We start from the raw sequence: 15,675 nt of genomic DNA, 5'->3' as shown, positions 1-15,675 counted from the left end.
CTTTTCAGACAATAGACTGGGAGTGACAAAACTCAAGACGTTAGATCACATTTTATATGTTGGCTTCACTTGCAATTTAAAATTTGTTTCAGCACTCAATTGTGAGCACTCACATCACTGGGTTCATCTTTCAAATCTCAAAATGTAAAAACAAAACAATGCCCGAATACTGCTTGTAGAAGGCTATATCCATCTGGCCAGGAATCTGGACATTTCCCCTTCTTTCAAAAGGCAAAACCAATTAAAAATAAAAAAAATAATAATATTAATAAAAAAGGAGTCACTCCAAATTTGATGAATTGGGATGAAGTGTTCTGTCAAATATGGAAGCAGCCTTATAAAATGGCATTCACAGATGAACGTTGCTATGGTTGCAATTCTCAAGTACTGACAGTGAAAAAACAAGGGATGCGGACGCAGAAACAACATAAATATATCACCGCCCAGACATGGAATAGTTTACACCAAAGATCTTGATGCATAGATACTATTTTCAGATTAGACAGAGAAATAACGAATCAGATATGCCTTCGCAAACGTGCCTATCCTGTGGAGATATATTATAGGCATGTGGTATCGTTAGACTTAAGGAATATTTGTTCACAATTAAGTAATCTTCTTACAGGATTCACACACTCTGGAAAGTCATATACTCCATCAAGCAGGATTTGAGAAATGCTGATATCCTGAAATTCAATTAGACAGTGCATGCATTTCTCAGGATTGAAATGAATATAAAACATTCAGCAAGATGATTACTGTTCCATTTTGTCAATCCTGTTGCTGAACTATTATTCAATGCAAGGGGCAGGGAGGGGGGGGAGAGGAATAACTGAACATATGGAGGATCATTTTGCCTTTGCAGAACTATTCTAAACTAGACTACTATTAAGTAACCTGTTCTCTCCCTAATAAGTATCCTGGCAACCAGCTCAGAAGCTGAAAATCTATACTTGAAGTAAAAAAGAAAAAAAACAACCTCAAGAGAAATAAGTAAATTGGTGCTACGTGGCTGAGGCAGATCTAGAAAACGTAGAAACATCATCTCGTAACATCAGAATCAGAAACACAAATCAAATACACAAAACATCAGAATGTGATGTGATTTCAGGAGGCTGCATCAATCTCTGTCTCAGCCCACAGCTGACTGAAGACAATCACTTCCCTTCCCTTACCTGGTCCCTGTTGTTGATGTTTGAGTATGGTAACTGTCCAGTCATCAATTCATAAAGAACAATCCCAAACGCATACACATCCGACTGAAAGCTATATGGGTTTTTATCTTGCATCCTAATAACTTCTGGTGCCTGTACCATAAAAGGAAAGAATTAAGTTTTTATTTCACCACGTCAGGCTGCACCTCACATACCAGGAACAAAACACAGACTTGTCCAGACTATAGCAGATGCAAAAGGCCCACTCTTGCCTTCAGGTGTTACTGGGTCCTAATGTAGAGTGGATGTTGACATGAATCTCAAAATCCATTGGTTCATTTTAGCTTGGTGATCTCTTTATTCCTCTACAACAGAGCAAAATGACCTTGCCCGGGCCGAGAAGCTATTTTGAAACTAGAATTAAAACAACACTGAAAATAATGCCAACTAACAGAGCCTTCAGTTTTTTCTAGGGAGAAAAGGAGAAAGCGGAGTTGCACAGGAGGTTGTAACTATACTAATTCTTAAGAGTTAAGCAAGTTGTACAACCTCTTGAGAGTAGCCATGCTTGAATCCTTAAAACTTAAGTGCATCTTACTTGTGGCTGAGCTAGTTTGGCCGAGCAGGATTTTTTCCATGGCTTTTCTCATCTTCTCCTCAACCCTGGATTAACCATACCCTTTTTCCATAGCCACCATTTTCTTTTCAGTTTAAACCTCAGAATAAGGGATGAAGACACTAAAGGTTTTTTGCTGACTACTGGAAAACATATGCTTAAAGAAGAACTGAAAAGCATTAATTTAGTACTTCATATTACTGCTTGTCTTCTCCAGCTTAAGACAGCTTGTATGTGTCAGTGTGCTGAAGGGATAGTCTTAGAAACTTTGGCCGAAAGCAATTATATTTGTTGAAACAAACACACCACTTCCCCCTTGCTTACCATCCATAGAATAGATCCAGACAACTGTTCAAACTGATGGGATCCGCTCCACCGTGATTTCACTGTAGCTAGACCAAAATCACCTATTTTTACTGTGAGGTCTTCATGAAGAAAAATATCTAAGGGGAAATGTTAAGGGAAAACAAACAAGCGGTACTGGTCCTGTCCTACAAGAACAATAAACAGCTACAAATTTGCAACATTAGACATAACAGTTTTAACCATCCACCATCAATGAAGAAGTTTTTCATATAATACAGGTTCTAAGCAGCCAGCATGGTGAATTATGGTACTTAAGGGTTACATAAGTAATGACTGGGCAAGGGCTGAACAGACCACGGCCCAAGTGGCTTTCTTGAAATGCCAAGTACGAGAAAAGCTGAAAATATTCCATGAGTGAACTGGCATAATCTTTCATTACATGTAGAAACCAAATGATGCAAAAATCTTTGTGATACCACAACAAAACTCACTACGTTATTGCTATCACATCAATAGACATAGTAAGTATTCCTTACTTCTCTACTAGTGATATTACCCCCTCTCAATGGAATTTTAACTCAGCAAATATTCACATGTGAACAGCTTTTCACATCACTAAGTTCATTTCTGGAAGAAAAAAAAAAAAAAAAAAAATCAGCAACGCTGTCACGTTCCACAATCACATCTCTGAGAAAGGATACTATTACTCTTGAGGTCTCTGTGGATGATTGACTTGGCATGCAAATAACTGAAAAGGAACATCATAGATTAGGTGGGTTAAATGGTATTTCACTAATCAATGACTCAAAATTCATTGTATTACTGAAACACAAATTCTGTAGATATTCAAACTGCACATATTTATCAGGGTGGCAAAACTTCAGTTACCCATGACAGTTCCTGCAACAGTCAGAGGAAAAAAACAAAAATAAAATAAAGCTTAGATTTTCAGCTGAAACCTGATGCTACTGAAGAATGAAGTAACAATTATGCGCCAACTTCTGCTTTTTGATTGTAACTCAATATTCAGAATAAAAATAAAAGAACTTCAGTAGTTTTTGACATGCCATTCAGTGCTGAAGGTTCTGCCTCCCAGCCTTAATGGTGACTGTCAAGACACTTTGCGGACTAGTCACAGCTTTAGGTAAGATGATTTTAAATTGTGGGAGCTAAATGTGCTTCCCAGCCTCAGCATGTACTCAAGTACGCTGACTGCTTTTTAGTATGGGACTGGAAAAAAGATCCCCTGATTGCAGACTGGATAAATAGATTGCAGGGAACACAGAGGAAAGTACTTGCCCCACAGCATAGAAATAGCCTAAATTAGGCAACTAGTCTCTCATGGCTCTTTGTTTAGTCAACGAGATTGGCACAAACCTGCTGGAAAAGCCCCAATGTATGTCTTTGCTTTGAATCACACTCATAGAACAGCTTCTGCATCTCCACTACCTACAGAGGGAGCCAGGGGAGATGAGCAGGCTAACAGAAGGCTGAGGCTGGCTGCTGCGAACACCTCCCCACTTCTTGACTGAAAATGTAATAGAATGCTTAGTAGAAAAATGGCACAATGAACTGCAATCATCATAGTGGTTTTCCAGCTGGAGGGTGATTTCTCTGATCTTACATCAGTGTTCTGATTTTGACACACAGTATTGGGCTAGCTTTGTAAATTCTAACTCACGCAATTGCCCTCTATGGGAGTAAGGATTACTTACAGCCCTTAGAACAAAATAGGTATGTTTTCTTCAAATGCTGAAATCTATTATTTAGACAGCTACAATACTTATAAGAAAAGCAGAAAAAAAATCAATTCTTTTTGCTAGCAGGGCTGTCTGCCTTCTGCGTTATCTTACAGGATTCTGTCCTTTTGTTCACAGGGTGTTTCTTTCTAAACTATGTTTTACCTCCTACCATAAGACTATCTGCACTGTGAAGATTGTAAAGCCTGAAACAGAAATCTTTGCTCTCGGGATTTTAAGTTTAACTACACTGTCATTATCTTTATTCTACTAACACTGTATTTCCTTGATGATTTGTATTTCCTTATGTTCCAAAAAAAGAAAACAAAGTCTATTTTACTAATCAAAATAATAAACACTTCACCAAATGCTTTGATCATCAAGGCAGGACCCTGGGCTTGGCAAAGCGAGCAGATAGCTGGCCTTATTTGCCGATGTCAGTCAGAGTGTGAAGAGGATAAGTAAACATTGCCCCAATGCTCATTTGTAAACAAGCAATACAATACTTACTCCATGCCTTGTGCAGTCTGTCGTGCAATATCAATTAGTTTGATCATTTCAAATTTGGTCTCAATGATGTGTAGATGGTGATATAAGCTGGACCCCTCACACCATTGTGTAACAATAGCCAACTGGGGTTTTGTCGAATAACCCATGAAAAGCAGGATATTCACATGGCGTGTTTTCCTGTGGGGAAAAAAAAAATCAGGAGGAAATCAGGCGGATCAGAAAATCAGGAAAAACCCAGACAGATCTATCACAGTCTGAAGAGATATTTCCAAACAGAAGTTGTTGGGTCAATCTCAACTTTTACTAAGATAACATGTTAACCTGTTGCTAGATTCAGTTTAATGAATTATTCCAGCAGTTAGCCTTTCTTATCATAATGACACAGAATAGCTACTCTGGGGTAAGCACCGCTTCCTCTTGCTTTTGCAAACAACCCAGCACAGGACAGCGCAGAAGATGCTGTTAACACTAGGTCCCCATGGGACAGTGATGGTTTGCAGGCAGGTCTGCTTTTGTGTAACCCCAGTCCAGCTATGAGATGTTGCTGCCCATAAGGAGGACATCCAAAATGAAATTCCAGTCTCAGAGGCTTTCAAGGAAGGACAATCTTTTGTTCAGAAGCCATCATCACACCTCCTTGACAAGGCTTCAGTTTTTCTTAGTGCTTTATTTGACAGGAATTTTGTACTCTCTATGGAGCTAGCATACAAGAAAGGATGGAAACAGGTATGAAAACTGTACCTCAGTAAGGTTATGCTATGAACTTGTTCCCAAACAGCACTGGGAGAGACTGGAGCTCACCACAGAGATTTGGCCAGATTAAATCAAACCTATTTCAAAGGTGGAGCAACTCCAGACAGAAAAACTTCACAACGAACAATGCAGAGAGGATTATCTCAGCAGATATCCCAGTAGATTCAAGGCCTGAAAGAATCTACTGATACACTGCGAAATCTGAAGGGTCCTCACCCTCCAGGGAAAGTCAATCACATTCTTATTGTCATCAAATGGACATGAAGAACTAGACACCTCCAAACATAACAATGAGATATTACAAAGATGTGGCACCTCAGAATTCTGAGAGTATTTCCTAGCATTCCCAAGCACTGAGGAAAAATAAAGGCAATCTTCTTCCAACACAGCTCGGTACTGAAGGCAGTCAGCTCACTGTTGATGAAACCTGACAGACCAAGCTTAAAACCTGTGGTAGCTTCTGAAATCTATGCTGCTGCTGAAGATGGCAGAGCTCTTTAGGTTTTCTTATATGAAAAAACTAACGCGGGAGCCTAGAGTGTGAACCCCTTTGTCCTCTCCGCAATGCAGACTAGGACAGCTCTACACTACGTGACTGTGCCTTTTTCAGGTTCAAGGATTTGTCAAGTGACTGCTGAGTGAACAAAAAAGAAGTGGTTTCTTGCAAATGCCACCTCAAAGCTAAGAAAGTAATGATGAAGCATAATGGAAAAGGCACAACTACGGGTAAATCTGGCTTGTTTGGGTCAAAGGATAGGACAACTGACTATTTACTCTAAGTGCTGAAATGATCAACAACAGAGAAAGGCTGGACTCCAGCTATGGGACTGCCAGCAGAAATCTGGAATAGGTATGAAATACAAGATTTTTTTATTTCATTAAATACCTGAGCAGGTGTGCAAAAAACATGCAGAGATATCCAAAGTAGCATACCCCAGAAAGCCTCTACTGCCACAACTATGGACTTAGAGTCGGAACTAACATTTCCTGGGGAAAAAGGCTGACCATCCCCTTTTTACTACATAGCTTATTGGGGATGGTCCTCCAGCACAGGTGTCCAGCTCAACAGTTTTCCAGAAGCAAAAACCTTCTATTTTGTTTCTTAAAACAGAATTATGCTCAAGACTGCTCAAGATTGTACTTGGATGCTAATGGTCTTCCCCAATAAATATTCTATTCTATCATGTTGATGGATCCTCTTTTAAGAGCTGAACCCAAGACAAATACTTCCTCTGAGAAAGTACAAGCAGTAGACATGAGAAAAGGAAATCAAGAAGTGACTTTGAGAAATACATTTTAAAAAAAACCTCAAAGAGAAGTCAGTGCTACTGAACAGAAACTATTAAACAACAGATAATATGGGCAGTGCTATAGCTCAAAACCAACAATTAGTCATGCTCTCCTTCAATCTCAAAATGTGGATAAGAGGAAAGAAAGGTCTACAGTTCACACTTAGGCTTGACTGTGCCCTGGGGGTAGTACAATAGCAAAAACCAGTCCTGTCTTGAGTATTTGGACATACATATATTCACAACATAGGTGCACAGACAAACACATCCACGGGAAGGAAGTAGCAGTGGATGCAAAGAAATATTTTAAAATGGCAAGTTATAGTTTCTGCCCAAAGTATCAACATGGAGGAGTAAGACCAATGTGTTCCAATGGCAATCTAAAATTCAATGATTAATGAAGCATAAATCTACACACATTATTTTATACCATTAAAAATATTCTTACCTGAGCACTCCTACTTCATTTTTGAAAGCCTGTAACTGTTGAGGTGTAGGTGCCGTAACATTCAACATTTTCACTGCCACATCACCTTTAAAATAGCAATTTTTTAATAAGTGCCATTGATACATATTCCTCTATTGAGAAAATGCTCTATAGAGCGAGCATCAGAAATATTGAGCTACCCTATTTTCTAGCTTTCATGAAATAAACCACTACCATATTAAAATAAGTCAATATTCTGTAAAATGTATAAACACTGTTTTTATTTTACTCTGAGAAATCGCAGCCAAGTCAAAGCTTTCCAAATACACATTTGAAATCCTCATTCATCAAGATGGATATTTCAGCCCTTCTAGTAACTATGTTTCATCTTTACCCTAATAATTACTAAATTCAGAAGAACATACAAGAGTTGAGTTTCTAAACAGTCTGAAGTTCTAACATTACCTATTCAGCACAGTACTTATAATTTCAAAATCATTTTTATGGTCCTTCAGTGGACTCTCCCTGGTATGTCCATGTCTCTCTCATACTGTGGAGCCCAGAACTGGACCCAGCACTCCAGGCATTGCCTCACCAGTGTTGAGGGAGGGGATCAGAGGGCTGAAGATGATCAGAGGGCTGGAGCACCTCTCCTATGAAGACAGGCTGAGAGAGTTGGGGTTGTTCAGCCTGGAGAAGAGAAGGCTCTGGGGACACCTTACAGCAGCCTTCCAGTACTAGAGGGAGCCTACAAGAAGGCTGGAGAGGGACTTTTTACAAGGGCATGTAGTGATGGGACAAGGGGTAATGGCTTTAAACTGAAAGAGGGTAGATTTAGATTAGATGTAAGGAAGTTCTTTACTGAGGGTGGTGCAGCAGCGGAACAGGTTGCTCCAAGAGGTTGTGGCCGCCCCATCCCTGGAAGTGTTCAAGGCCAGGTTGGATGGTGCTTTGAGCAACCTGGTCTAGTGGAAGGTGTCCCTGCACATGGCAGGGGGGGTTGGAACTAGATGATCTTTAAGGTCCCTTCCAACCCAAACCATTCTATAATTCTATGACCACCTCCCTAGACCTGCTGGCAATGCTTTGCCTAATGCAGCCCAGGATATCATTAGCCTTCTTTGCAGCATGGGCGCATTGCTGGCTCATGTTCAACTTGGTGCCCACCAGAACCCACAAAGCAAAGCTGCTTTCTAGCTGGGTGGCCCCCAGCAGGCAATGTTACTTGCTTAAGAATAACTGTTTGCCACGATGGTCACATACCATGCCACTTCCCTTTGTAGACTGTTCCAAATGATCCAGATCCTATCCTTTGTCCAACTGTGATCTGTCCATCTGGTATCTCCCAATCATCACTTGAATCCCGTCGACCAAGGGTTTTCTTTACATATATGCATAAACAATAAAAAGGAAGAAAGCAAGTGCATTAATGTCTGTGAAAACAGCTCCTTTGTTAAAGACTTGGTATCAGCATTTCATATCATTAAAGTCCTAAGAGAACTTTCTTTTTCAGATATTGCATTTGACTTTTCAAGCCGGCCATACACAAAATTCAACACACAGGTATACTAAATTATTTCCTGGCATGAAATATTTGCCGCAGGTTTCTGGCAGTATTAAAACCAGTAAATATTAAGAAACTCTTACCAAAAAGAAAGTCTTATTTATTTTTCAGTTCTTACTCAAGTATAATGCTACATTGTGAATTAAAAAAAAATGCAGACATTCTTATGTATTGTTACATTCGACATTCATTAGAGAACTTGCAAAGTTCATGAATCACGGTGGGAAAAGTTAAGCTGTTATTAGAAGGGAAACTGGCATTATAATATGAAGCACACCAAGACATTTGGGTGCAATGGAGTAAAAGTGAGTATAGTCAATTATTTAAATGATTTATGTATCAGTCCCAGAATTTCAATATTCCATTACCTATTGGCTTAAAGTCCTTGATCATTACCATACTCATCTTCAAAATAATTCAGAAGGCTTTGATGAAACAAAAGTGAGAGGAACATGGTTGTGTAGTATTTCTGTACTATGAATATACCATGCTATCAATGAAAATAGCTGATCCTTCCCTTACCATTCTATTTCTGTCTTCTGAGGATGAGGATGATTTCCGTTCCCGTTGGGGTCCTGGTGATTTCTGTAACGCTTTCACATTGGTGAGTGACCCAGGCAAAGAGGCGGGAGGTGTTGCAGACAAACCTGCAGTTGAACCTAAATTTCAGAAACAGTGTAATTTTATCTATAAGAAGCCAGCTTACAAGAATGTATTGATATTAGATACAAGAATTGTGTTTAAGATGCAGTATCTCCAAACATCAATGTAAATGTTAAGAGGGAACAAACATATACTAGGAATATTGTCCTAATATTAGATTAGTGCTCAAGTCTTAGATTTCAGGAAGAGACAAGTCTATAGCAAACATCCCTGTACACCAGATAGTCCCCAGTCTCTTGTTCATGAATTATCAGAAGGACAATGTCTCTTTAAATGGGGGGGGGGGGGGGGGGGAGTATTTTTTAATTCCACCAGTTTCTTTGAGAAGAAAAGTAGTAGCATTTTAGTTAGCAGTAGCTACCTCTCATATTTCTTGTAACTAACCTTTTAGGGACCCAATAAATAGCTGAAATACTGTACTTTGCAATCAAAATAGACTAAATGCAAAAAATTGAAACGTTTTCTAGTTGAGTCTCCAAGTGCCACCTGAAAACCATTTGGCTGTTTTAAAGCTACCTGTTACCAGAGAGCTCTCATTTAAAAGTAAATATTAGACTGTAGAAAGGATTAAAAAAGAACAAGTACTTCAGTTACCTATTTGAAGCATATTCTATTAGATACAGAAAGAACCGCAAATCTGTAGCCTATACGTTATCTAAACAAATCTACACAGGAAAATGTCACTATCAGAGCTGTGTTTCAGAGCCTCAATGGCTCTTTACAAATAGAGCACTTCAACTAGACACTGGTTTTTAAAATACACCATAATTATTCATAACAAGGTTACTCTGACCCTCCCAATGCAAAGGACATAAAATAGGGTCAACTGTTAATTAAATTCACACTGCTCTGTTAAACAATGTATGTCATTGTACAAGACCTCCAACGTTCCAACGCTTTCCCTCACATCAGTGCTCTGGGATGTGCTAGACGACAATACTCCTCCTCATATTCCTTTAGAAGCCCCCTTCTAAACAAAAAAGTGTCTCCTAATGCCAACTTGAGTTAAAAAATTGACTTTGTGACTTTTAATACTGTTGCTCAAGTTCAGTCACTCAGTGCGTGCTAATTTATCAGATTCTATATATATGCATCACTGTCTGTCCTCACTGAACTAAAATCCATATATTTAGAAGTGGAAGGCACAAAATAATGACATACCAACACATCAAAAATGGGACGCAGCATCCATAAACTTTGTCCCACATGCCAAAGCAACAATAATGATGCATATTGGGCATCCTAACTACACTTACAAGCAGCTGGAAGCCAGCAACCTGAAGGATGGACTTTTGTTCATATTCCTGTTACAGTCACTACACTGTCATATATTTATTATATCATTGGTCTGAAATCATACATATATGGAGTTAAATGTATGATGATCCCAGAACACAAGCAATTTTCCAAAAGTTTACTGGGTTACAGACTTTCTCTGGAATAGCAAAGCTCTACTTGAATGCGTTTTCTTTAGAGGTAACTGAAGTCTCCTACTTAAATTTTAATACCATGATACAGAAACACTAGCCCAATATTCACCCCTCACCAAAAACGCTTACAGCGCATGGTAAAACATTATAGTTAATCTGTTCATAATAATACCAGATGGCCTGTTTTCCAAGTTATTAGAGCAGAATACTTCAGATAATGTTGGACTTAAGTCATTAGCTTGGACTCTGAAGCTGTACGTAACGTATTCCATTCTGTAGCCAGTTTGCTTGTTGGGAACACCTGTCTTCTTACAAAGACTTCTGGAAGAACTTTACAAGTTCATAAGGTGGACTGCTCTTGATATATTCTGAAACAAAAGTCTTTGAAACAGCCAAAACGGTAGCATTGGAAAACCACACTACATGCATTGGACTACCCATTTCTACATGTATAGGTATAGACACAAATATTTACATTTCATGCTATGACTCAATAGTTGGTTTCTCCAGTGTGTGAAATCCCACAGAGTTTTGGGGGATTTTGTGCAATACAACAGATCCATTGACAGCTTTAGGCCTGAATTACCCCCAGAGTCAATGACATGAAAATGGAAGAGTCTTATTTTACACGGTACAGGACACAAACAAATACCGTTTCACTGAAGATTTACTAACTAAATAAAAACTACATGGTCTAAAACCATCTAGAGCCCCAATGTGGCATCAATAACACATTCTCAAAATAAAGTATTTGTATCATGTCAACTTTCAACATTACTTGAAAAACTTGAGACCTAACAAGATATCAATGGAAATGTTTGTAATTCAAATTTGATTTCCTAAATTACTTTTCAAAACAAAGAATACTAAATATAGAAAACTGTTAAAGCACTGAACTGACTTAAACTGAACAGTCAAGGAAATTCTAAGTTAAGGACATCACTTTGTCTTTAAAATCACTGCAATGCAATCCAACGACCTTTGTTTAGAAAAAATATGTTAAGGTCCACATAAAAACCTCAACTATGAAATTCCTTGCTTTTGAAGATTTAAGTCAGACTTTATTTATTGTAATTTTCAAGCGTGTAAAGGTGAAAGTGAGTATGTGTGAAAAGCACATTCAAAGCATTCCAGCCAGGCCAAGCAAAAAACAGAGGTGTTTTGATAAACTCACACACTTACATACACACGGTGTGAGGGTGAGGCACAAACAGCATCTGTGGTTTTACTTATTTTGTTTGGGTGAAAACAAGAAAGAAGAGCCCAACTACCTCTGAACACTGGGCCAGGCTCAAAATCAAACACTATTTCACTGGGGACAGAATGAAGGAGGGGACTGGGAGTCCGGGATTGGTATTTCCGAAGACAGCGCATCAGCTGGTTCAAAGGGGCTGTTAGAGAGAAAGAGACGGGCAGGCAGAGACAGAAAGACAGACACATAGAAGAAATGAAAGAAGTCATGGGAAATAACTAGGATGCTTTGACTCCTATTCATAGATTGTTTCTGTACTTTGAAGGAAAAAAAAAAGTCAATTACTAATAACACTGTTTCAGGACTGGGAATAGCCAATTGTTTTCAGATGCCAAGCAGACAGTTTATGATCAAAAGTTAAAACCAACATGATAGCACAACATTTAAATGCTGGACAAAATGGGCAAAACTGTGGAGAGCTACACCTACCAACACATACAAAAATAGCTAAAACTGGCAACTTTAAATTAGTAGGCTTGCAGGATTAAAGGAATTTTCTTTGTAAAAAGCATTCTATTGCTGGCATAAGAAAAACAGCTCCATCAAACACAGCGCAGTAGGTAGGTACCATCCTACCAACTACCAGATTTGGATGGGAGAAACAAAGTCAGTCATAGCCCACAGTACAAAACCTTAGAGATCAGGATAGAGCACACTAAGGTAATTCAGACTTTACTAATGGCTGAAGCAAGTTATAATTAGTAGGAGACGACTGTGTTAATGATTTGGAGTGGAAAAACTGTCATACGCCTGCCCTAATTACTATTTCTTTATTTCTATTATTCTATATTATTATTATATTCATAGGAATAAATACAGCACATAAGAAGCCCTCTCAGGACCTTGGCAGCCAATGGGAGAAGTGACCTCACAGGCCCGCGCATAACATGGGAAGACAAATAAACCTTCTGGCACTAGTGCTGACTTAACTGTGAATTAGGGCTGTGTGTTACTGAAGGAAACATAAAAAGACCTGGCTTTAGTGTAAGGTCCTAACAACCTGGTTCCGAGAGTAGCACAGGCATGCAGTACAGCAAAGCAGCATCTTCAGCAGGGGTAGAGGGGGAGAAGAACCGGAGTATTTCATGCTGCTTTAGGATGCAGCAGTTCGTATGGAAGGTCTATCTACCACGTTGATGGTTTTCAATGAAAACCCCCGTTGTTTCCATGGGTGAAAAGGTAACAACAGGCATAAAAATCTTTGAGAGAGAGTTGGGAAGTTATAGCGTATCTGTGTGCAGCCATGTGAGTGAATGAGTGTGTGCGTGCGAGAGCAAGAAAGTGATGGCGCAAGATAATTTTAAAACTAAAAAACTAGATACCACTTCAAAACTTTTTCTCCTTCCGTCTCCCCCACTCCCAGAATGACCAGCAAATGACTCAGACCTTTGTCAGACAAATATTAAGTTCATGGACAAGCAAATGCAAATTCATTTTTTGTTCTAGTCATATTTTCCTTTGCGTCTGTGTTTTGTAGAAGGAAGTAGAACAAAGGGAAGGGACAGAGCAGTTGTTTAATTAAATATAGCACAGTAGATAGTTTAAATGCTACTTACCTCCCTCTCCTCGTAAACCCTGGTCTCTAATCAAGTCCTATAAATAAAAAAAAATTGTGTTTAATTTAGGTATTATAATTTACATTCCAGAATCGAGACAGATCAAATTGAGAATCCATAACCTCATAGGTTGTCCATGAAATAAAAGTTGTTTCCTACCTTGGCTTACTAATAGCAGCGACTCCAAAGAACTATTTATAACAACTACTAAACTTTTCAAAATTAGTTGCTTTAAAACAGCATCTCTCAGTAGTAAAGTGAAATGCACACCACCCAAAATAGATGCTGACATGAAAATATTGATTTAAACATGCAGTTGGCCAAAACGCATGAAGAAATATTGAACTAATCATTCTAGTTACAGTGTTTGTGGCACAAATTATTTGAACTGTTATATCAGAAGCTAGGACACCAATTTCCTGTACTGAGGTACATCAGTCAAATGAGTTCTGCTTCATTTTCTCTTGTAACAAATCACCTCATTTGCATAGCCAGGCGCACTCTGTTCTTCTCAGAAAAGACTAACTGCAAAAGGTTTCCTTCACTTGCAATCCATTGTGAACTGAGAGTATCTTTTACAACATATCCAGACTAAAACCAAACTACACTAAGGATTTTCTAAACAGAAGAAAATTAGAAAATTCTAGCAGTCTCCCTCTGTATGTCCATTTCCATCTTTTTTTCGATTACACAATTATTTTATTCCTTTATACACCTGCACTGCTGCTGAAAGCACTGGTCCTGCCTCTCAGATGCATCACTGCCATATACCATATGCAAATGTCTATGCAGCCACACTCTTTAATACTCAACTAACATTTCACCTTTCGCTCAGCTCACATGCAAAACAGATTTTGTGCCTCAGTGTCCAGGCAGACTTCAAGACTGCTCACCTGACAAATGACTAATTTCTAGAGAGTAGACTTAAGGGTAAAATACAAGCTGTATAAGTTAGCAAAATTAGAAAGAGGTTGTTGTGACCAACATATTGAATGGTCCTAGCTGGCCTTATACCTGATATCAACCATTATTATTATTTATGATTCTGCATCCATAAATTTCAAAAATGTGGAAAACAAGTTAAGTGTAGCAGTTTCTGAACACTCCAAAAGAATGCTCAGAACAATATACACTGGGATCTTGAAATCCTAAGGAACATTCAGTAAATCTGAACTCAGCTTACAGCAATAATTTAATTTTCCTCAATGCCAGGAATATTACTTGAATTACAAATACTAAAAATCCCTGTCTTGCATATAAAGAAATATGCTTAACACATAAAATGGTTTGCAAGAGTGGTTACTGGCTCTCATATTCTTAATGCTGTGGTACAGCTAGCAGCATGAGCCTTGGGACTAACAACAAAAAAAAGAGCAGTCGTTTGTGGTAGACTGTTTCTTTGAAAATGAAAGCACAGGACTTTCAAAAGGCAGTTTCTGCTTTTGGAGAATGGGTTATTTGCATTCTTACAGCTCTCAATAGCAAAAATGTCTTATGTGGGATCTATGAAGACTCTGACAGACCACCAAGGATTAGCTTAGAAACAAAGCGCTCGTGTACACATGTTAAATTTAACACACTGATATTCATAAGGGAAACATCAAGTCTACTATTCCTGATCCAAACATTATTAATACTTACATCAATATTGACTGGCTCGATTGTATTGATGTGAACATTGGGAGCTGAAGAGGACCGGTCGCGTTGCCCAAATTGATTCCGATGGTCTTCATCTGCTGGTCGGAGGGGCTGTGGGATTGGAATGGATTTTGAAGGAGAAGGACTAGGGAGAATTGGTGGTCTGAGAAACAAAGTCAAGGAAAAAGAGGATTTAGGTCTACAAATGGCTTCAAATACTGCATAGTGGGTGTGGTAAGTCCTTTTCAACTATAATAATACGTACGTTAAAAAAACCTGATCTAAAGGCCTGCATAAAAACAATTTATAATGAACTATCTCTACTCCCCTATGATCAATTGCAACAACTCTCTGCTGTGCAAACTACCTAATTACATGGCTGTGAAGTGTTCTGAGTTAAAACAAAACAAAAACCTTAACATTACCATACCGAAATAGTAATAATAAATCCTGATCTGAAAAATTCATGTAGCCCAACATGCACTGAAGATAGCAAGATACTCTGCAGTTTCCTCACTTCAGAGTTAATGCAATACACTCTTTAATGGCAACCCATCAAGAACTAAAAATGCTTAACATCTTGCATCAACATTACAGTCAGAAGATGTCACAAAACAAATTGTATTGATAGGATTATTGTTCAATGAAGAAAGACTAAAAATTACATGCTGGTCACTCAACATAATTGATTAATATTATCGCCAATATAATATGAATTGTTGATACTAAAAATAAACATATCACCTCTTAACCTTTAAGAAATAACTTTAAATAGTGC

General features: G+C 38.4%; 1 protein-coding gene across 2 annotated transcripts in view; it reads right to left on the bottom strand.

Annotated features, from left to right (window-relative positions):
- BRAF (B-Raf proto-oncogene, serine/threonine kinase) overlaps positions 1-15,675 on the bottom strand; it is an 89,162-nt gene that overhangs the window by 17,029 nt on the left and 56,458 nt on the right. The window contains exons 8-17 of one of the 2 annotated variants that reach the window (XM_052790880.1): positions 14,901-15,060; positions 13,260-13,296; positions 11,723-11,842; positions 8,881-9,017; positions 8,058-8,175; positions 6,816-6,900; positions 4,326-4,502; positions 2,778-2,824; positions 2,095-2,213; positions 1,176-1,307 (exon numbers count right to left, since the gene is read on the bottom strand). In XM_052790880.1, coding sequence (XP_052646840.1) covers positions 1,176-1,307; positions 2,095-2,213; positions 2,778-2,824; positions 4,326-4,502; positions 6,816-6,900; positions 8,058-8,175; positions 8,881-9,017; positions 11,723-11,842; positions 13,260-13,296; positions 14,901-15,060 — 1,132 coding nt within the window. The remainder of the gene's footprint in view (positions 1-1,175; positions 1,308-2,094; positions 2,214-2,777; positions 2,825-4,325; positions 4,503-6,815; positions 6,901-8,057; positions 8,176-8,880; positions 9,018-11,722; positions 11,843-13,259; positions 13,297-14,900; positions 15,061-15,675) is intronic. The other variant, XM_052790881.1, reaches the window with a different exon arrangement.

Source organism: Harpia harpyja, chromosome 6 (genome assembly GCF_026419915.1).
Source record: "Harpia harpyja isolate bHarHar1 chromosome 6, bHarHar1 primary haplotype, whole genome shotgun sequence".
NCBI lineage: Eukaryota > Metazoa > Chordata > Aves > Accipitriformes > Accipitridae > Harpia > Harpia harpyja.
The sequence above is the reverse complement of the archived record's forward strand: the minus strand, read 5'-3'. Positions and strand labels throughout refer to the sequence as shown.